A 24,333-nucleotide genomic window follows, 5' to 3' on the forward strand; every position below is an offset into this window, starting at 1 on the left:
AGTATAGTTCTAGCTTTATAATCTGGAAATATAAAAATTTCACGTATGATCTCTAGCACTTTCCTCTTTTTAAAAAATATTTGTTAGTTTGTTTATTTTGAGAGAGAGAGAGAGAGAGTGCACACATGCACGCACACATGTCGGGGGTGCAGAGGGAGAGGGAGAAAGAAAATCCCAAGCGGTGTCCTTGCTGTCAGCACAGAGCCCCTACATGGGGCTGGATCCCACAAACTATGAGGTCATAAGACCTGAGCCAAAATCAAGATTTGGAGTCTTGGGGCTCCAGGGTGGCTCAGTCAATTAAGCGTCTGATTTGGTTCAGGTCATGATCTCATGGCTCATGGGTTTGAGCCCTGCATGGAGCTCTGTGCTCTGTGGGGAGCCTGGAGCCTGCTTCAGATTCTGTGTCTCCCTCTTTCTCTGCCCTTCCCCCACTCTCACTCTGTCTCTCTGTCTCTCTCTCTCAAAAATAAACATTAAAAATTTTTTAAAAAAAGAGTTGGAATCTTAACGTATTGAAACACCCAGACACTCCTCTAGCCCTTTCTTCTATATTTACCCAGTGCTGTGTGAATCCTCTGCTTTGGCTAAAGTGGTCTAATTGATATTTCTGAAAGGATCTGCTACCTCAAATTTAAATAGTATATTGAATGAAAATCACTTGGCAAAAACTTAAACATTACAGAAGTATGAATTATTCTGTCTTGTAACTAACCCTGATCAATCTGTTGTTAATCTTTAATGGTTTAATGATTCTCTCCTTACTCATATGCTCTGCCCTTACTGTGTCAGAACATTCTTCCTTTTATCTAGTTTCTTGGATAACACATGGAAGCCATAAACCCCCATCTTTCCCAAGGTTCTCCACTTCCTCAATCAACCCAGGCTACCAGCATCCAGCACTCCAGACGCAAATTTTATCCCAGGCCCTCACTTAACAAGAAGCGATCAGAATGTCCTTGGTATCTCCTAAAGTATATCTGTCTGCCTTTTCGTTACCACCCACAATCCATGTGCCCACAGCTCAATCCCGGAGGCTTTACACAGCTTTCCCTGCTTAATCTTTCCTACCCACTCCCCTCTCTCAGTGATCTCTGTCCCCTGAATTCATACAGAGCCAAAGTCTTGTGACTTGTGCCGTTTAGACGATACTAATACTCTCCCATTAATGTTTACTTAGCCTTAGTAGCTTGTTACAGACAAGTAGGTTGAAAACACTGTCGAGGTGACAAAAGCATCTTACATTAATTTGCAGGCCCATATTTCAACTTTATTTACTGGAGCCTGACACGTGGTGGCTGCTAATTTGTTATCCAGGCTTGTTAGTCACACTGGAAGTGAATGATAACAATTTTCTTTCTCTGTGTGAGTGATGATAGACACTCAGGCAGGCCTGTAGAAAACAGAAAGCCATCGTCCCCCTTGGAAGAAGAGATGCCAGAGCAGAGACCAAGGGCCAAAAAGAATCTTTAAAAGACAAGTATTCCAAATGCATCAATTGACTCAAGGTCAGGGACACATTTATGAAACAGTTTTCATACGAGAAATTTCAGACTGTTTTCCTTCTCTCAATTCCTCTGTCTTTACTTTTCATTATTGGGTGAATATGTCCATATACATATTTGCCTGAACAAGACTTCTGGCATCTTCAGAGGTTCACTCTTCTGTGGCCATAATATGCCTGACCTTTGCTTTCCCCTTACAGTGTACCTGGGTTCACCTTGCCCTCCAGCCATCATTCTGACCCCAGAAACCAGTGGAATTAACTAAAACGTGGGAAGTAAGAGGCATCACCGACTGATGATTCCACTAGGGGAAAGGAGAGCATAAAAATAATTTTAACATAGGTCTTATATGCAGAACCCCACTATCAAACGAGACCCAGAGAGGAAGGAAAATGCTTCTCCACTTTTAACTGCCTGACAAACCCCGGAACAATGAGTTGCTTTATTTGAAACCAGGGGAGGCCATTTTCCTCTAGCTGGAGGTGGTGGGGAAGACAGAGGAGGGGGGTCAGACTGTCTACTGCTTTAAAAAGGCAGGATGGGGCCTTGTTGATTTCACAGGGGCTCCATTTTTCTGCTGCATGCCCTCAACCCTGTCCATATTAATTAGACAGATGGCTAAGTCCTAACTGTACCTGTCACTCAGGGAAAATTCATAGATTTGTGCCTAAACGATGATATGTGACCTCCTTTTCTCAAAGATAGGATTTTTTTCAAAAAAGAAATCACTCCTTTAGAATGAGTTTCAGTGCTAAAAACTGAATTTATTTTCCTAAGTGTCATATCCCTGATTTGTATAGCAGAATCTTTTCCTAATAACTCTATTTTTAACTTCAATTTTCAAATAACTCAAATACAAGTAGACAGTAATTCTGATTAAAATAAAGATGCATGTGTTACTGATATCAGTTTATTGTAGCATTACCATTAATAAAGTCTTTTATTGTCACAGAGAAGAGTGAAGGCCAATTTTAATGCATATATACTTTATCTTAACACAAATACTAAAAGAAATAAAAAGCATCAGGGGCTGTTTACTGCTATGCACTTATTCCCCAAATTTCTCTATTGCCTTGGCAATTATACTGCAATTGGATGCTCCTTCCCCATTTTCATGTAATTCTTCCAAAGCCGGAGGAATTCATGTCCAGAAACCATTGTCATATAGTGCTGTAAAAGACACAAGTAAATGGAAGACTCAACACTTCTTATGTAATACTTGCTGGCCAAGGCATAATTTGGATAAGCAAATTTTGAGCTTGTATTATTTTATCTGTATAATCTGTTGAAAAATTAAGGAAGACTTACAGAAAAGTGCATTTTTTTCCATACAGCTGTACTGGAATTACTGTGAGCAAAAATGAAACTGAATTATCAAGTGAATAATTTTTGGGCTGAAGAAATCTACCTTATTTTCTCCACCTTAGCCCCTTATCACCATTACATATGCATAAACATACCATCCACTGAGCGTTCAGAGTTCTTATACTTTCTCTGTCTTAATGGGTTATGATGCTCACTCTCAGTTTCAGTTCGAGAAAAAGATATCAAACAGAGGCTTTGTTCAGTTGACAAACAATAAAATGGCTTCAGTGATAGAACTGTCTTTTCACCTTAATCTTATAAACACAAGTGAACTTTCCATTGGCAGCTTTTGCAACACTGTTCTCAAAAGAGCAGACACAATCATTCAAAAGGTACAATTGAAGGGAGAGGGCAGTAAAAACCAATAACTTTGTGCAATTACAGTAAAACCCAACCGTTATTCATCAGAAAATTAGAGGCTACATCTAACAAATCTCTTTATCCCAGTCCTGTGGATGGAAATTTACATTCAAACGGAGCACCAAAATAACTTCCCTTCTGGGGGCAGTAAAGATTATAACTAGTTTCTCAGCAGGAATGGCAAGGCCAAAAGTAACTTTTGTGGGGGAGGAAGCTTGGAGTGCTCCACATATTCAAATGGCAAGAAACCGGTTTGTCCTAGACCTGTGGCTCACATCAGGCCAAGGAGAGAAAATAACCCTGTACAAGATTCTCGGGGACCCCTAAGGGAGAGCACCCCTAACTAGTTAACTAGTCTTTGGGGTCCCATTATTTAAAGTAACCGTCTGTGAGGTTACAGACAGTACTAAACCTATCAGGACCCATTGGATTGGAAGCCCGGAATTTCTATTTGGAAAGCAAAGTCCCAGTAGCTACAAGTCCTGGACGTCCTGCAGAACAAATCCCAGGTAGCGTTAGGATGCGCTAAACAGAACTATACTATCCAACAGGACAAGGGGTGAGTTAGGCGGAAAGAGTCTGCACTAGGGATCAAACTACCCTTTCAGGTTTCACGGGGAGCGTCATCTGCAGCCTGGACCCCGGCGCACTGACGTTCCTTTCCTCTGAAAAGCCAGAGACCACCAGTCCTGGTGTCTCTTTTCCCGCCTGACCTAGCTCCCTCTGCTTTCTCAAACCCTGTTGTTTATCCGCGCCTCTGCGCGTCCCGCGGCATAGGCAGGAGAATGGCTCTGTTTCGAGTTACTTCTCCGCGCGCGCGCGCCAAGTGCAAAGCAGACAGCAGCTGGCTGGGTAGGCGTGCGAACCTTTAGGCCGTTGGGCGTCCCCAGCACGCACACCTTGGCTGGCCGGCATAGCCTGCAGTAGGTAAGTGGCGAGGCCAGAATCTGCAGACTGGCCGTAAGCTTATACAGAGTCCGTTCTCCCTTCCCACTGATGGTCAGTTTCTTTGGCGAGTGCTGACACCAAGGCAAGCACGGATAAAATCGTCCCTCACTCCCGCCTCGCTCTCCCCCACTGGCCCAGCCTTACTTGTACTTACAAGTCCACTCTAAGAGACAGCTTCTGGCCACTGGTTTGGAATCCAAGAAAACAGAGCATGGGGCTGTGCGCAAGAGTTATTCAGCGAGTCTACACAGGGAAGCGGGGGTTCCCAGGGACACCACAGGCACTGGGAAAAACAGACCCTCCAGCCTTTCCCTCCTAGCAAACCCACGCCTAGGGACTGGCGAGGGGTGTACAGGGAAGCTCAAAAGAAGGATGAAACTGGGGGGGGGGGGGAGTGAGCTTCTAAGGTAGGAGTGTGGGGCAGGGTTGGGACTAGATGAAGCAAACTTCTGAACCTTCAATTCAAGTTCTAGCAGTGGGGTGATTAGGTGGGAGCTGTTAGTGGGCGCGGCGGCTGAGTGTACAGTTTATTTTTCTGTGTAGATGATTTTTTTTTTTTTTTTTTTGCCTTAAATGGCTGAGGCTTAAACTTCCGCCGCGAAGGTGCGGGGTGCAGAAGAGGGAGGAGGCGACTGCAAGGATCAAAACTGATTCTGAGGCCATAGTGTGAGCCAGGGTCGCTTCTCACAGATCCAGGTAGTTTCCCAGGCCCTCCGGCCTCACCTTTAAGGGCTCTGCCCAAAGCGCACTCCCTCCCAGCAGGGCATTAGGGGGCGGGGGAGGAGGGATGAAGTGTGGAAGCGGCGGACCCAGCAGCTGAGAAAGTCAAGAAACTGTAGCAGACTATCAGAGGTGTTGATTCCAGAGGGCAGAGAGGATGGGGCGAGCCCCACTCGCCAACTACTCGCCCATCATCTTCGGCGGCAGAACTTGCACTTGATGATCTTCTTAAACGCGTTTTGGAAGTCTTTGTTGAAGTAGGCGTAAATGACAGGGTTGAGCAGGGAGTTGGAGTAGCCCAGCCAGTTGATTATGGCGCCCAACAGGGTGGGCATGTGGCAGCTGCTCTCGCAGAAGGGCAGGACCAGGGCAACGATGAAGAAGGGCAGCCAGCAGAGGATGAATGTGCCCATAATGATGCCCAGCGTCTTCACCGTTTTCCTCTCTCGGGCCAGGGCCATCTTGCGCTTGGCCTCGGCGTTGCGCTCATTCTTCTTCGAGAAGGAGGCGGGGGCGCAAGGGATACTCCCGGTCTCGTTGGGCAGAGGCAGGTGCTCTTTGGAGTTGCCCACCCGGTGCACTTCAATCACCTCCAGGGCGGCGCCATCGTCACCCTGCCTCACCGCGCCATTGGTGCACAGAGCCCCCGCTGCCTTGTTCTCCACGCCCCGCCTCCATTCCCTGCTCCCAGTCTCGCCGTTTATGCTTTTCTTGGGCTGCGGGGCTGGCGACACACCAAAGCGGGGGTCCGCTCCCTTCTTCTCCACCTTCTTGACTGTTTTGCGGATGCGGAAGCGCGCAGCTCGGAAGATGCGGCCGTACAGAACCAACATTAGCAGCAAAGGGATGTAGAAAGCCCCAAAGGTGGAATAGATAGTGTAGCCATGATCCTTGCTAATCGTGCACGCGTCGGGGTCCGAGCGGTCTTCGGGGGTGCGCCAGCCCAGCATGGGCGGGATGGAGATAAGGAAGCCAATGAGCCAAGTGAGCGAGATGAGCGCAGCGGCGCGCCGGGGCGTCCTCTTGTTCACGTAGTCGATGGGGTCCGTAATGGCCCAGTACCTGTCCAGCGCAATGGCGCACAGGTGCAGGATGGACGAGGTGCAGCACAGCACGTCCAGGGCAATGAATAGGTCACAGGTGACCTGTCCCAGGGTCCATTTGTTGAGCACCTGGTACAGTGCAGCCATGGGCAGCACCAGCACCGACACCATGAGATCGGTGACAGCCAGAGAGCCGATGAGATAGTTGGCCACATTCTGCAGGGAGCGCTCCAGGGCGATGGCGGCCACCACGCACGCATTGCCCACCACCGCGCAGAAAATGAGAGTGCCCAGCAGCAGAGAGGTGATCACTTGGTAGCTGAAGGTCACGTCGGAGAGGACAGTAGCGTTGCCGCCTGTCCCGAAGGGACCCTCGGACAAGGTGGTGTTGTTGCCCGGTCCAGGGCCGAGCACATCCATGCCTGCGCGCCCAGCGGGGGGGAGGGGGAGGGAAGAAAGCTGCGTTAGGATCCCCCTCGCCCCTCCCCCTGGGGTCTTCCACCCCCCTCTCTCTCTCTCTCTCCAGGGGAGTTTCAGGTGGAGGGGATGTCGGGACTCAAGCAGGAAGTTCTTACTGCTCTGGCGAGGGCATCTCCGAGGAGCAGCTTCTAGGAGCTCCCTGGGCTCCCTTGGTCCAGCAGGCTCAGAGACTCCAGCCGGGAAAGGAGTTCGCCAAAGAACAGCTCCGGGACCTCTGCGCGGCGGAGGGGTGGCTGGAACGTCTGTTTCTCACTGTCCATTTTACTCTGCCGCTGCCCAACTGGCTGCCGGAGCTGGAGTTTCCCCACTAGCAAACCATCTTCAATCTTAGAAGTATCTGGAATAGAGAAACCTCGTCCTCTACGGTCACTCTGTGACTTTCCTCTTCCTGCTTCTCTCCCTTCCTCATTCCCACTCTCTCCTCCAGTCTCCTCTCTTTCTCTTAAGCCTCATCTCCCCCCTTTTCCCGCTTCCTTCTCACACCTCGTTCCGTCTCCCTCTTGCTTCTCACTCCCCTTTCTTTATCCCTCAGTGTCGCTCCGACAGCTCTGACAGTGTCCCTCCCTCCTACGCTAACCTTCCCCTCCTAACACTTCCCCAACCCTGAGTGTCTCTTTCCTCTGGGTCCCCGCCCTCCTCTCCCTCTAGCTAAGCGTCTTTTCATTCTACCCTTTTTTGTCGGCAGAGATTCAGAATTCGTTTCCACCAGATCCGCCGCTGATCACACCAATATTACAACATATAACTCCGCCTCTCACCCAAACGAGAAATGGAGCCACATGGAGCCTGAATAGGGAGGTAGACAGCCCTTGGGTTAGTCTGTAAATTTTTGTTAATTGATGGAAAGAAGACCAAGTCTTTCTTAGCTTATGAGAGAAGCCATCCCGTTCATTTTCTGACAGTCCAGCCTGACTCCCTTGGGGAGGATGTTGCCGGTGGCTTTATTTATTTTTAACCTTGGGGAATTAGTGGGGAGAGGGATTATAAAGGGCATGTCAATGGACAGGTAAATAGCAGCATCTCAAAATGAAGAAAAAACTGAATTCCGTATGCATTCTACACACACACACACACACACACACACACGCCTATCCATCCCCATTACCTTTTTAATTTCGATAAACATTACACCTTTTTTTCACAGCTTGTGAGGAGTAAATTTAGAGAAGAGAATATTCTGCCAATATTCTGTAAATAACGTTGGACATTTGATACGGCCTTTTGCTTCTTTTACCAGAGCCTGCAAACCTCTAGGGAGAACTTGGTGGAACCCCTGGTCGCTGGCCCACAGTTTCTCTTAAGCGCCAAAATTGGCTTCAGCACTTGGGACAGCTCTAGGCAATAAGGGCTTATGTCGCCACCTTCCGGCAAATGCTTTGGAGCGCCGTCTAGAAACCCTTGACTTGCAGAAATTAAGCAAGTATTGAGGCAACCCCATAACTTCAAGAAAGAAACATATGGTTATTTAAAGAAATAATACTAATTTTTGTATATCTTCTGTTTTATTCAAAACTTTCTTTTATTGCCCTCTTTTTCTCTTAATCTTGTATACCAAGCCTATTTTATTTTCTAGCTCTTTTTGAAAGTCCAGAGCATCAATTATTTACAAGTTCTAATCAGGAGCGAACGGGGCATTAATAGAACCTAGGCAATCATCTTCACCTCTGTTCGTTTTGTGCTGACGAGGCCGCACTTTGGAACTCATACGTTCACAGACATTCACCAAGGGGTGGGGTGGGGAATAGTGCTGAATTTTGCAAATGGTGTTGACAACATAGAAAATGAATAGACTATTCTGGGTAGGTTCTAAGTTGTTTCTTTTACCAAGAAAGGCAAATTTAATCCCATTTGAACATAAGTAAAGAATGGACTTCCAGGGGCGCCTGAGTGGCTTAGTCGGTTAAGCGTCCGACTTTCGCTTAGGTCATGATCTCGCGGTTCGTGGGTTCGAGCCCCACGTCGGGCTCTGTGCTGACTGCCAGCTCCGAGCCTGGAGCCTGTTTCGGTCTGTGACTCTCTCTCTCTCTGACCCTCCCCTGCTCACGCTGTCTCTCTCTCTCTCTCCTAGAAATAAATAAAAACATTAAAAAATTAAAAAAAAAAAGAATGGACTTCCTAATATAGGGGAAAAAAACATACAACACAACAATGTCCACTTGTACATCCTGATTGCATGACTGGAGTGAAGGAAAAGTGCAGAATGCAATCCTACAAGCAGATATAATGAGATATGATTCTAGTTAACGTGCACAGATTCATCACAGAGTGCAATAGTCTTAATATTGTGTTTAAATTTGAGCTCTGAATTTTGAGGCTTTGAATTCCCCAAGACCAAACAAAAGAGCAATCACCAAAGCATCAAAAAAAAAAAAATCTAATGGGGCTGATGCATACAGTATAGGGCAAAGTGTGTAGAGATGGACTGTTTTACACATAGTGCTGGGCACAGTTTCCACTCAATCATTTCAGCATGCCACAATAATGAAACTGACATTTATAATGATTCATGGCGTTGAAAAGAAAGAGATAAGTATACACAGCAATACTGACTACAGACTCTGAAGACGTCTTTCTTAAGATTTGTGAAGGTGCTCATTTCCCCTTTTAAAATATCCTCACAGAAACAGAACTAACTAGCTTTAATGAAGTATAGTTGTGGGTATAAAAATTATAATAGGAAAATAATTAAACTCTTGATTCTCCAACGATGAAATTTTGGAAATAGAGTTGATAACATGTAAAGAGTAAAATAAAAGAAATTTAAAATTTAAAAAGTAAATATATGCATATCAAAGATAACCTTGAATAGGAATTATGTCAAATTTAGTGCATATAAATATAGGTCAGTAAATTTGTCAGGCAGCAATATCCATTCATCTGTTGGATCCTAAATGGTTTAATAAGTGAAAGTTTTGTTTTTCCTTTTCAGGAATGCTAAAATGATTTAAATCTGTAATTAATTATATTCATGAACTCTGGCACTTGCTCTTCTGCTATAATATTCAAAAATGCAGCATTTTTGTAAGTTGAGAAAATCACAAATACTTCATATTTTCCATAAGAATAATGTACATAATATTTTAAACATTTCATTTCTTAAAATTTATGACAAGATTGTTAGGCACTCTTATGAGCACTATGAAGAAGATGGAAATGTGTAAGGGATATACAGCACTGAGTATGGGATCAACCTTCAAGTGGCTAATAGTTAATTATATAACTCTTTATTGAACTGATAATACTGTAATATATATTCAAAGCACAATGATGTTGCATTTCTTCATGTTCACACTCTATGGATTCTTCTATATTTAACCCTTAAAGACACAGAATCTCAGATATGCCAGAAGAAAATGGTGCAAACCAAAGATCTGGATAGTTAGATTCTTGTTCTTCAAGGCCTCGGAATTTAGCCTAAAGAAAAGCTAGCCTCAAAGTGAATGTTATTGATGACATCATTTGAAAACAAACAAACAAACAAACCTTGCAGTCATTCTGCTTTTATTTCTTGTTTGAATTTGCTAGACGCAACTTGTCAGTTATGGATCTGGAGTAGAATACATCATCCATCATGTGAAATTTCTCTGAAATAGTTTATGAGAGATAAAGATTTTTAACATTTTCACAGGAAATTTGATACAAGCCCTGCATTTTAATGTCGTTCGTTGACCAGGGACATAAGATTAAAAAATATTAAGTTGATGATATATTTTAAAAAGATATTTGCTATAAACTCTGAATGTCCTATCATTACTGAAGGTTCAGTAATGGCTGAGGGTTCCCAGCAATTGATGTGTATCCATAATCCCCAAGTTATGGCTGACTTCTCTGTTAATGAGGAAATAACTTACATAGTCAAGAGTTGAAAATGTACTTAGGAGACTGAAAATGTGATTTCTAAAAGCTATTAAACAAAGTTTTTATTTTTTATTTTTTTCAAGTGAAAACTAAGATAGATTATTGTTTTAATATAAAAATACCTTTCTGAATTTAGTCATCAAATAGTAAACCAATAAGGCAATTGTAGTTCTTCCACAACTATGGATTATTTTATTGAAATTCACTAGTGAAAAAAAACTTCAAAGAGAAATGTTTGCTTTGATAATTTAGGAAATGTGGTCTTCTTATTATCAGCAAGAATTAACTAGACATTTATAAAACATGTAACTAAAATGCAAGAGAAAAAATTCTCCTGCAAAACTGAGCACGTGTTTTGTGTGTGTCAGTCTTCACCATTTCCCTTCCTCTGATGGTATTATTTCTTCGCTGCTATTTCTATGCATCAGGCACTTCTTAGAGACCCAGAACTGCACATGATTTTCAGTACCAAAACACAAATAGTGGGGCCTCAGCCTGTGCTTCTAGAACCGTTAAGATTGGCCTGGTTCATTGAATACACATGCTAAAACCACAACATATGGAAATGAAAAAAAAAGTAACATATATTCATTAGCTGTGGGACCTTGGGCAAGTTGACTAACCTCTTGTTTTCTCAGTAGTAAAATGAATGTTATTACAAACTCGTGAAGACTAAATGGCCACAATAAATAGCCAATAGTTTAAACAATCAGAGTAGTAACAGGGATGCAAAATAATATTCTCTTTCAACTGATAATTGCTGAACAGTGTGGAGAATAAATAGGTTTAGTGAAAAAGCAAGAGCTCTGTCAGGTGAGAATTTATTGTGAAAACAATTTGCACATGGATGTGACATTCTTCCTATTCCTTAAAGGATTTTGTAAGCTTGCAATTCTTTAGAAAATTCTGAGTTTAAGACAAGTGAATAAAGGTAGATTTGACCTCTGCATTACAAAACTTCTTGACTTAAGTCACAAATTACTGAAGGGGGGGAGCATGTCAACAAAAGTTCAGCAATCACTATTGAACAGGACTCTTCCCTTTTTTCTGGGAGCTTAACCATTTGTTTAAAACCATAAAATAAATAATTGAAATTCATAGATCCCAATAAAATGTATTAAAGTATGATTTTTAAAAAGCCAGTACTTTTGCTTATAGGTAATTAAGAAAATTTGGTGGCAAGTGTTAGTAAGTGTACTTTCCTGAGCTCAATCGGTCTACAGTGCTTGCTTACTGACAATATTTTTAGGGCTCACTCTGAAAGGATAAGAACATAGTTGAGGGGCACCTGGGTGCCTCAATCAGTTAAGTATCTGACTTCAATTCAGCTCATGATCTCAGGGTTTGTGAGTTTGAGCCCCATGTCAGGCTCTTTGCTTATAGGTCAGAGCCTGGAACCTGCTTGGGATTCTGTGTCTCCCTCTCTCTCTGCTCATCTCCTCCTTATGATCTGTCTCTCTCTCTCAAAAATAAACATTAAATTTTTTTTTTAAAAAAAGAACAAAGTTGAGATGAGAAACATGTTTGGAGTATTAGCTCAATATTTCCTGTTAATCCAAGGATAGCTGGAAATTAAATTCAGCCTAATGATTATTTGAAAAAAAATTCAATTACTGTATTAATCTAACAATAGTTGGAGGGAAATGCCTACATTTTTATTAGCTTTAGCAAGTAACTTTTTTGTCATAAAACTAAAACCAATATTCAAAGCATTATTTTAATCTTGTTTTAAAACATGTTCCTTATATAAAAGCAATACTTATGATTATAAAATACCAGTCTATTACTGTGTCATTTGGTCTATTGAAGCAGTAATATATTAGTTGGTAAAAGTGGCTCAAGGCCACAGTTTTTGATTCAAATGACTACTCTCCCATTTATTAGACTTAATTTTTTCCTTAAAAATTTTCACTTGATTATACGTTATATGAGATTTATCAAAAATTAAGAATAATGTATTGTAAAAATTACTACAGTAAATACTTATATGATTAAGAAAAGCTTAAGAAGAATAGTATGATAGTACAATACTATGATTCTACCGATTCCCGTTTGCTATCAAGTTGAGTATTTGTCATTCGTATGAATTACTTCATACTTTTACATCATCTATGTGTGTCACTAAGCAGTACAGAAATGGTATCACTCTATACATTCTTTTGCAACTTTCTTTGTTTCCTCAACATTATCTTTGTAAAATTCATCTGTATTGATATAAGCACCTCTAGCTCATTCACTTTCATTATTGTGTAGATTTGAATTGTATGAATGATGCCACAAATTATTTATCCATTCTGTGGTTAGTGAGACTTTAAGTCTTCTCCAAATATTTGCTTTTATAAACAATAGTTCAATGAGCATTCATGTGCATGTCTCTTTTTAACTAATGTAAACTAGATCAATACTTTTCAAACAAATCATCTGGGGATCTTGCTTAAATACAGCTTTTGACACTGTAAATGTGGGGTGGGACTGAAGACTCCTCACTTCTACCAAGCTCCTGAGTGACACTGATTTTGCTAACTTACAGACCATACTTAGGGTAGCAAGGATCTAAGCATCCAAAAGTGCAATTACTGGGATATGCCTCAATTCAACATTACTAGATTTAGACTATTTTTTCTCCAACCTGGTTGTATAAAATTGCATGATCACTGTTGTGGGCTGATTTGTGTTACCTAAAAGGATATAAAGGATTCAGTGTCTGTTACTGTGACCTTTTAGGAAATAGGACCTTTTAGGAAATACATCTTTGTGATGTAGTCAAGTGAAAATGAGGTCGTATGCACTTAGGGTGGGCCCTACTCAAAAGAGTGACACTCTTATTAAATAAAGGAAATTTGGACAAAAACACAAAGAGAAGAGAACCCCATGAAGACACACAGACAAGCAGGGAAGAACACCATAGGAAGACAAGAGACAGCAATTGGAGCGAACGCTGTCACAAGTCAAGTAATGTCAAGGGCTATCATCAGAAACAGACACGTCTCCCCATCAGAGAGTTTATGCTCTGCCAACACTATCATTTCAGGTGTCTAGCATCCAGAATTGTGAGAAAATACACTTGTGTTGATTCAAGCCACCCAGTTGGTGGACTTCGTTATGGCAGCCCAAGGAAACTAATGCAACCACTAAAAATGTGTATGTTTTCATTGCTTCATCAAGGTTGAGTATAGTTTCATGTTTCTTTTCTGTGACTTATTGGATCATAGTTTGTGCTTATCTTTAAACTGGGTTCTTTGTTCTTGTTGTTGACTTACTGATTTTAAAGTCTATTATCTATTCATTTTTTAAAACATTTATTTTTATTTCTTTATTTTGAGAGTGAGAGAGAGGGCAAGTGAGGCAAGGCAGAGAAAGAGAGAGGGAGAGAATCCCAAGCAGGCTCTGCACTGTCAGCAGAGATCTTGATGTGGGGCTCAAACTCACAAACTGTGACATCATGACCTGAGCTGAAAGCAAAAGTCAGATGCCTAATCAACTGAGTCACCCAGGCACCCCATAGGTATTTATTTTTGTCATTTGTAATATTGAAGATATTTTCTCCCACACTTTGGCTCAGATTTTCACTTTTTAAAAGTGTCTTTTGATAAATTTACATTTTTCAGTTTAATGTAAATGAATATTTCTGTTTTTGTTCTGTGCATTTTCTGTTTTGCTTAAAAAATCTTTTTCTACCTTGAGGCCATAAAGAGTCAACAATTTTTCTAGTTTCATTTTTGGTTCATCTAGATTTGGCTTTTGAGTACATCATGTGAGGTTGGAATATGCTTCAATTTTTTTACTGTAAGACTTCAACATTACCCGAAACCATTTATTTAATAGTAATCCTTTCCCTTTTTTATAGAGTGTCCTCCATCATACATTATGATTATAACAGGTGAGCTTGGTGGGTTCTCTATTGTCTTTAATTAATCTATTTCTATTCCAAAGCTACAGTGTCTTACTTCTTAAAATAAATTCAATATGTCATAATATCTGCCCTTTATTCTTCCTTAAAAGTTTTTTGGCTGCTCCTGGCCCTTCATGTTAATATACATATTAACTTTGAATCAACTTTTCTATTCCATTCCCATATGTCTACACAAAACTGTTGTGAAATTTTCTTGCAATTGTGATAATGTGGAAGGAACAGATATCTTTATGATACTAAATCTTATATGTGAGTCTTCTTAACTATTTATTTAGCTCTTTCTTGCTTTTCAGGAAAGTTTTAAATTTTCTCCACTAATAGCATGAACAGCTTTTGGTACATTTTTTTTCATAGGTACCTTATTTTTTAGTTATTGTGGTTGTATTTGTATAGGTGATAGCTAATGTGAATGGTATATTTTTAAAATTATGTTTTCAATTGTTATAGATATATAGAATGTGGTTAACTTTTAAATTGATTTATCTTTGGTGTACTTAATTTTATTTTTATTTTTTTAAAACATTGATTCATTTTTGAGAGATAGAGATAGACAGAGCATGAGTAGGGAAGGGGTAGAGATACAGAAAGACACAGAATTCGAAGCAGGCTCTAGCCTCTGAGCTGTCAGCACAGAGCCCAACCCAGGGATTGAACCCATGAACCACGAGATCATGACCTGAGCCGAAGTTGGACATTTAACTGAGTCCCCCAGGTGACCCAAAACACAAAGACTTTAGAACAAAAGACTGTAAGAAAAGACAAAGAAGGACACTACATAATAATAAAGGGCATAATCCAACAAGAAGATATAAAAAATTGTAAATATGTATGCATCAAACAGGAACATTAAAATAAACAAAACAGTTCATAATAATATAAAGGAATGAATACAAAATAATACAATAATAGTAGGGGACTTTAGCACTCCAGTTACATCAATAGACAAATCATCTAAACAAAGTCAATAAACAAGAAAACAGTGACTTTGAATGACACACTGGACCAGATGGATTTAACAGATATATTCAGAACATTCTGTCCTAAAACAGCAGAATACCATTCTTTTCAAGTGCTTACAGAACATTCTTCAGAACAGATCACACATTAGCCATCAAAACAAATGCCAACAAATTGAAGATTCAAATCATACCATGCATATTTTCTGACCACAATGCTGTGAAACTAGAGGTCAACCTTGGGAAAAAAAAATCTGGAAAGTCCACAAATACATGGAGGTTAAATAATATGCTACCAAAGAGTGAATGGGTCAGCCAGGAAGTAAAGAAATAAAAAACTACATCCAAACAAATGAAAATGAAAACACAATGGTCCAAAACCTCTAGGATGCAGCAAAATTGATTCTAAAAGGGAAATTGTAGCAATACAAATCAACTTCAAAAAGCAAGAAAAACCTCAAATAAACAATCTAACCTTACACCTAAAGGAACTAGGAAAACAACATTTGACAAAGTGCAACATGTATTCATGATGAAAATCCTCAACAAAGTAGGTTTAAAGGGAACATACAGAAAATAATAAAGGCCATGTATGGAAAAACCTAAAGCTAATGTCATCCTTAATGGGAAAAACTGAGAGCTTTGCCCCTAAATTCAGGAAAAAGACAAGGACATCCGATCTCACCACTGTTATTCATTTTAGTACACAAAGTTGTAGCTACAGAAAACAGAAAACAAAAAGAAATGAAAGGTATCCAAATGAGTAAGGAAGGAGTAAAGCTTTCACTATTTGCAAATGACATAATACTCTATATAGAAAATCCATAGACTCCACCAAAAATCTGCTAGAACTGAAACATGAATTCAGTAAATTCGCAGGATACAAAATCCATGTACAGAAATCTGTTTCATTTCCATACACCAAAAATGAAGCAGCAAGAAGAGAGATTAAGGAATCAACTCCATTTATAATCACACCAAAAATAATAAGATACTTAACCAAAAGTGAAAGACCTGTACCCTGAATACTGATGAAAGAAATTGAAGACCATACAAAGAAATAGAAAGACATTCCATGCTCATGGATAGGAAGAACAAATACTATTAAAATGATCATACTACCAAAGCAATCTACACATTTTATGCAATCCCTATCAAAATAACAACAGTATTTTTCGCAGAACTAGAAGGAACAATTCTAATATTGGTATGGAACCACAAAAGACTCTGAATAGCCAGAGCAATCCTGAAAAAGCAAAGTTGGAGGCATCACAATTCCAGGCTCTAAGTTAGTTACAAAGCAGCAGTAATCAAAACAACGTGGTACTGGCATAAAAATAGGCATTAGATCAATAGAAAGAGTAGAAAATCCATAAATAAACCCGCAGTTATATAGTCAATTAGTCTTTGACAAAGCACAGAAGAATATCCAATGGGGAAAAGTTTCTTTAACAAATGGTGTTGAGAAACCTGGACAGCTCCATACAAAATAATCTAATTGAACCACTTTCTTACACCATACACAAAAATAAATGCAAAATGGGTTAAAGACTTAAATCTGGGAAGTGAAACCTTAAAAAACCATATAAGAGAATATAGGCAATAATTTATTTGACATCAGCCATAGCAACTTCATAGATATGTCTCCTGAGACAAGGAAAATAAGAACAAAAATAAACTATTGGGACTACATCAAAATAAAAGCATCAACAAAGCAAAGGAAACAATCAACAAATCTAAAAGGCAACCTGTGGAATGGGAGAAGATATTGGCAAATGACATATTAAAATGTTAGTGTCCAAAATATAAAATGAACTTATAAAACTCAATACCCCCCAGAAAACAAATAATCCAATTGAAATAGGCAGAAGACATTTCTGCAAAGATATCTAGATGGCCAACAGACACATGAAAAGGTGCTCATCATCACTGATCATCATGGAAGTCCAAATCAAAACTACAATGAGATATCACCTCACACCTATCAGAGTGGCTAAAATCAACAACACATGTAACAACAGGTGTTGGTGAAGCTGTGAAGACAAGGAATCCTCTTGCACTCTTGGTAGGAAAACAGTACTCGTCTTTGTCTGACTTATTTTGCTTATCTGTAGCCACTCCAAAAAACACTATGAGGATTCTTCAAAAACATAAAAATAAGTCCTACTTTATGATCCAGCAATTGCACTACTGAGTATTTACCCAAAGAATACAGGAACGTTAGTTCAAAGGAATACATACACCTCAATGTTTACAACAGCATTATTTACAATATCCAACCTATGGAAGAAGCCCAAGTGTCCACTGATTGATGAATGGATAAAGAAGATGTGGTGTATATATATATATACACACAATGGAATATTACTCAGCTATAACAATGAAATCTTGCTATTTGCAACGGCGTGGATGGAGCTAGAGAGTATAATGCTAAACAAAATAAGTCAGCCAGTGAAAGACAAATATCATATGATTTCACTCATGTGGGTGGAATTTAAGAGACAAAAAAAATGAACATAGGAGGAGGAAAAGAAAGAGAAAAGCAAACCAAGAAACAGACTCTTTACTACAAAAAATAAGCTGAAGGTTACCAGAAGCCAGAAGGAGCAGGGGGGATAGGTTAAACAGGTGATAGGTATTAAGGAGGGCACTTGGGATGAGCACTGGTTGTTGTGTGTAAGCGATAAATCACTAAATTCTTCACGTGAAACTAATATTGTGCTGTATGTTAAACTAGATGGAATTTAAATACAAACTTGGAGAAAAAAATACCAAAAAAATGACTTCAAATGAAGTCATTCTTAGATATCTTTCATTATTAGTTTGTAACTTAATTTTATTGTTGTCAGAGAATCTGAAGTAAAATACACCAATTCCTTTAAAATTTGAAATTGATATTATTGCCTAGGACACAATTAAATATCATAAGAATTACATGTGTAATTGAGAAGACATATCACCTAATCATATTGTGTGGCTCTATTCACATCTGTTTGATCAAACTTGTTAATTATGTTTTTCAAAGTTCCTAATCCTTACTAATTTTTGTCTGCTTGTTCTATCAACATCTGATAAATGTTGAAGTTGTTAGATCAAGCAGACAAAAATTAGTAAGGATATAGGATAGGATAGGTTAAGAGAACTCAAAATGTCAGATTTGTCAACTTCTTGTGCTGTTAATATTTGCTTTCTATATTTTTTGGACATAATAATAGGTACATACTTGTTATAATTAGTATATATTCCTGCTGACTTAGATAGTTTACCTCTTTACCTTTAATATTTGCTCCTTTAAGTGCTGTTTTGTCTATATCAAGTTCTTTTTTGTAAACATTTGCCTGGTTTATCTCATCCTATGTATTATCTTTCGTCTTCTGTATCTTCAAGTTTTAGGTGAGTCCCTTGTAAAACTATTATAATTGTTTTCTTTCTCCCATCCGAGTACTGACCAGGCCCGACCCTGCTTAGCTTCCAAGATCAGATGAGATTGGGCGCGTTCAGGGCGGTATGGCCCTAGGCTAATTGTTTTCTTCCTGAATCTGAAAATATTAGTGCTTTAGCATAGGGATTTAATCTGAATTTTACTGTGACTATTTCTGTACCAGATTTATTTCAGCTACGTGATTTTATGTTTCTGTTTTCATTCTGTTTCTTCTATGCTTCTCTTATACCTATTTCTGCTGCTTCCACTCTACCAGCTGAGTTTCAAAATTAGGTTTTTTTTCTCATTGTATTTGAAGTTCTATAATCTAGTCATGACTAGATGTTAACATTTTAACATGTATAAACAACTTAAGCTATAAAGATTATTCATGTTTGTCACCACCTCTCAAATCATACAAGTTCATTTAAGTACTTTCATTCAGATCATCCCTATCCAGGGTATTGTCGTGAAGTAATTAGTTGCATCATGCTTTTCATTGTTACTCTCTTAATTGGACATGACTGTTGTGCTATACAGTCAGTGTTTCCTTATGTTTGTCTGTGTGTTGCCAGTTTACCTGATCATCATTCCTTCTTGTGTCTCACTTATTTCTTTTGGGATTATTTTTCTTCCACCTTAAAAATATACTTTATTTCTTTTATAAAGGTATGGTAGCAGAAAACTCTCCTAGTTTTTTATTGACAGAAATGTTATTATTTCACCCTCAGTTAGCTAAGTACACAATTACAGGTTGACAGCTTTCTGTTTCTTAGAACCGGGAGATACTATTGGAATATTTTTTGCCTTGCATTATTGCTATTGATGAGAAATCTACTGTCAGTTGTTATTAGCGTACTAGTAAACCTCCTTTTCTTTCTGGCTGGATTTGAGATCTCTGGTTTTTAATTTTTATTGGGTTCTGCAGATTGCCTCAGTATGTGTAGCTGTGGATTTTTTTTCCAGTTTTCCTGGAATTTATTTTGCTTCTTAAAACTGAGGACTTGTAACTTTCATTAATTCTGGGAAATTATGATTCATTCATTCACCATTAATTCAACAAATGAATGCCTTTCCCTTATTCTTTCTATCTGTTTCCAAGATCCTAAATGTAGTAAGAGGAGAACATTCCCTTTATCTTCACTGTCTCTTAATTCTGTTATATTTTAAAATTCTCCTCCTACAGCACATTCTGGTTAATTTCTTCATATCATCTTCTAGTCTATTAATTACTTCTTCAGTGTGTTTAATCTGCCATTGAACCAATCCTTTAAGTCCTCAATTTCAACTATATGTTTTTCTTTAGAAGTTTTGTTTATCAAATACACCAAGTTATTTTAATAGACATTTGTTTCTTGCTTAAGTTTATAATTATGTCATTTCTGTTAAAACTTTAAGCATGTTCATTTCATATTCTGTCTTGGATTATTACAATATCTGCCTCCCTAATTCTCTTTTCTGCTAATTTTCATTCATCATAACTTGGTTGCTATTGTGTTTGATGATTTTGTATTGTGAGTTTATATTTGGTTAGTCTCTGTTTATGGGAATCCTGAATATCTTGGCTCAGCGGACATTCTTCCAAAAAGATTTGTTTTTCCTTATCACAGCATACTACTAACCTGAGTGGAAACATCATCTATGGCTAGATATTATCATATCTGTTTTTGTCCCTGTGTAGGATTCAAACCAGAGATACATGTTGTTTTTCCTGAAGCTCTTTGAGGACTCTAGCTTTATGTCACTCTCTCCATTCCAATCCTCCAACTCTGCCTGCTATCTTTTATACGTCTTAGGATTTGTTCTGTTTCACTGAGAAGATATTAAAACTTCAGGATTTATGTGCCTGTGATCAGCAGATGTCTCCAAGGTATCTGTAACTTCATTTCTGGCTAATTACACTGGTATTTTCTTCCCTGTCATTTTGAGGACACTCAAGATTTTCCTTAACTTCTTGAGAGCTCAGCTCTGCCTTTTCATTTTTACTTGTCCATGATTCCTTGGTATTTTGTAGTGAGAAAAGGTTTAGAGTACAGAATCTTCAAGATTTATGAGAAGCAGAAGTTAGGAAAATGTCCACCCTATTAGGTTATATCAGGATTAAGTAAGAAAATGCAGCTGAATGGGGCGCCTGGGTGGCTTAGTCGGTTAAGCGTCCAACTTTCGCTTAGGTCATGATCTCGCGGTTCGTGGGTTCGAGCCCCGCGTCGGGCTCTGTGCTGACTGCCAGCTCAGAGCCTGGAGCCTGTTTCAGTCTGTGACTCCCTCTCTCTCTGACCCTCCCCTGCTCGCGCTGTCTCTCTCTCTCTCTCCTAGAAATAAACAAAACATTTAAAAAAAAAAAAAAAGAAAGAAAATGCAGCTGAAGAAGTTAGCAGAGCTCCTAATAAGGGTTTGAGAAATGTTAGTTAAAAAAAAAGACACTTAATGTTTCAAAAAACTATCTTTGCATCTTTTCCATTTATGCAAAATCTCTTTGTTCACCCCAAATAAATATTTATTCATTAGCTTAAATATTAAATAGAATTTTACTTTAAAAGACAGTTATATATACATCACTTTATTTAATGTAAAATACAGAGAAATTATATTAAAACTTATTATTTAAGCTGATAACCAATGACTTGAAGTTTCTACAGAAAAGAATTCTAAAATTAGTCAAAATTTGCTATTAATGTTTTATTTTTGTTTATTTTATTTTTAAAAAAGCAGTCTCAATGCCCAACATGGAGCCTGAACTCATGACCCTGAGATCAAGAGTCTCATGCTGTACAGACTAAGCCAGTCAGGGGACCATTGTTAACGTTTTATTAAACCAATTTCTTACTTGAAATTGTCCAAGAACTAATATTTTGAAATTTTGTGTAGAGCTCATCATTAGCAGCTCAGCCATTTTTATAGTGAATAACATCTGTCTTCTAAAATTATTTTATTCCTAATTTTCAATGACACTTTGAAAACTAAACATAAGTAAATAAAATTGTTAAGTATGAACTACGCCTTTCAATAATTTTTATTGTGATTGGAAGGCATTCATCCCAGGTGCATCACTTAAAGGGAAACAAAATAAAACCAAACAAAACAACAACTCTCCCAAGATATAAATGTTCGAAACATCTGCTCCTATTACAGAGGAGATGATAAGTGTGCCATAGAATCTGATTGTCAGTAAATGCAGTGTTGATGTTTTAATGTCAAACAAAATAATATCGATCTTTTTCTATAAGAAATCTAAAACTGAAATTTGCTTCCAGACTGACTATTTCTGGTTTTGGCTTATTTTTGGGTTTTTCAGATTTTCCAAATTGTTTGGGAAACACAGCTGGGCTTATTAATATACGGAGGCATTCAATTTGAAGATGACTGTCATGCAGTCCTGGGTCTCTTCCTCTGGACTTCAGAGCCAACAGCTCTGTCTTGAGTAGAAAGAAATGGAATCAAATGCCAGTATTTGGGATTAAATATTTTGTCTTCTAGCTCCTGACTTGCATAATGTAATAACAGTAATAGCCAGCATAATTGTTTCTTATATTCCTGATACTATGCTAGGCCCTTTCCGTGTACTGTTTCATTTCATCTTCATAAGAGTGTAGGCCTGTTCAATATTTCAAATAGATAAATGGAGGCTTAGGGAGGCCTTGTGCTTGTTTGTTTCTTAAATGCTTGGGCATAATGAGGAAATATAATTTGCTACCTTAGAAAATCACTTCCTACACCACCAGCTCCCTGTTTAGCAACTGTTGTTGCTCATTCATTCAAGGTCACCTCCTAATGAGAAGATACTGCTTAGCATTAAGCAGGCAGAAAGAGAGGACAATATAGATCATAGGTAGTAAGTTCAGTCCTGCTCAAAACATGGCCTCAGGGCTTCTTGGGTCATTCTTACCAATCATGTTTTTAAAGAGTATCCTCTGGTGCCCCTTGGAGGACCCTGAGACCCTGACTAATACATGGATTGTCTCCCTGTTAACTTCCGCGGCACCTCCTTTCTGACTTTCTGTCAGTTGTTATAAAATGGTAGGGGACTGCAAGCTCTTCCAGCCCAAACCTAATCAGTTTTCAGAAAAGGAAACTGAAGGTCCTCATCATTAAGTGATTCCTAGATCATATAACAGATGCCTTATATTGGTCTGACTGTATCGGTTAAAAGATACATAACGTTACTATCCAGGTTTCAGGCTAACCCACTCCCTAAATCCAGTTGAAAATACCCAAAGAGTTTGAAACAGACCAAGGAAGCCGAAGTTTGTGTTCAATAATCTTTTCTTTCCTTCCTTCTTTCCTTTCTTCCTCTCTTCATTCATTTATACAAGCACTTATTGTATGTCTACTATGACCCAGGCTATAAGACTATAAAGGTAGACAGAGCCCCTGTCTTAACTCATTCATTAAGGTATGCTCCCTGGCCATACTAGGAAGCCTCATCAGAAGAGCAGAATATCCTGGATCAGTCATTCTGCTGTTTTATTAAATACTTACTTTTTTTCCTGGGCTTTTGGTTCATAGTGATAAACAAAGCCCTTGGGAATATCTGTATTCAATGACCTTGTATTGAAACTAGTAGAGGCAAACTATAAACAGGTGAATAAATACATACATGCATACATACATACATACATACATAACTTCAGGTGCTGATAATGCTATGAGGAAGATAAAATTGAACAATATGATGGAGTGCCTGCGGGGGTGCATACTCTTGTTGGATTAGTGAGGTGAGGCTTCTGTCAGGAGGTGACATTTAAGTTGACATCCAAATAATGTAAAGAAGACAGCCGTTCCAAGATCTCCTGGATGGGATATGACAGTAACATATGACAGGTGATACTGATCACTCTGCCTTTGGGCAGAGCCTGGGGCAGCAAAGCCTTTGAGCAGTAGTCTCTAGTGCTCAGTGGTCAAGAGCTCTCTCTCTTTACTCCTGCGTGTTGTGCAAATGTTCCCATTTATCTGTATCCCATGATATGCAAAGCATTGGGCAGCACTATCCTAGTTGAAAATCCAAGAGGAAAGAAAGGGAATGACACTGAGTTTAGTGTGTGGGGTAACAGAAAGAGCAGAGAGCACCAAACGGAAAGTGAGAAGGAATGAGATCAGAGAGCTGGCAGGAGCCAGATCCTGTGGTCCCTGGTAGTTTTGGCATATATTGGTGAAAGGCAGATGGGTATAAAGATTATATCTGTTTACTTCCACAAAAGAATAGATATGTTACTATGTTAAAGCATATATTAAGTAAGTTAATTAAAATTAAAAATTAATTGAAAAACAGTTTAAAAAGAAATGCTGAAAATAATACAAAGAGTAGAGAAGAAAATTTTATCTGGAGTCTGATGTAAACTTCTGTAATTGAGCCCTAAAATTAACACTGAGTTTCCCAGTAGCCAAAATATAAAATAAAATATCAGGGACCATATAATTTTCTTTGTCTACTTAAAGGAAAGATGAAATTACATTGGGAGATAAAGACTTGTCCTGGACACTCAAAATAGAAGAATTGTGTTGCAATGCCCATTACCAAATAATTTAGTAAGTTATATATTCCTTGCCATTTTGCATAAGTTCAGAAGTAATGTCACTTCATGAAAGTTAAAGTTTTATCTTAGCGAAAACCTTTCATCAGAAATGGATATATATCAATTTCTGTATCTATATCTCCATGAACGTGGTTTTCTGATGATGATCCTGAGTCAACTGAATATACTTGCCTCCTAGATCTCCCCATACGTCCATGTGTCCACAACATTTCTTGCAGTTCCTTCAACCT

At 38.9% G+C, this 24,333-nt stretch overlaps 1 protein-coding gene across 1 annotated transcript; it reads right to left on the bottom strand.

The window, feature by feature from the left end:
* Positions 1–4,597: 4,597 nt before the first annotated feature.
* On the bottom strand, positions 4,598–6,361 carry HTR1A (5-hydroxytryptamine receptor 1A). The gene has a single exon (XM_039218652.1). The coding sequence runs from the start codon at positions 6,359–6,361 to the stop codon at positions 5,090–5,092; it is 1,272 nt and encodes a 423-aa protein (XP_039074583.1). The 3' UTR covers positions 4,598–5,089.
* Positions 6,362–24,333: the final 17,972 nt, after the last annotated feature.

This window comes from Hyaena hyaena, unplaced genomic scaffold (genome assembly GCF_003009895.1).
Source record: "Hyaena hyaena isolate Hyena2069 unplaced genomic scaffold, ASM300989v1 scaffold_768, whole genome shotgun sequence".
Taxonomy (NCBI): Eukaryota; Metazoa; Chordata; class Mammalia; order Carnivora; family Hyaenidae; genus Hyaena; species Hyaena hyaena.

Coding starts and splice junctions, on each gene's coding strand:
- HTR1A (XM_039218652.1), bottom strand. CDS start 6,361: ATGGATGTGCTCGGCCCTGGACCGGGCAACAACACCACCTTGTCCGAG.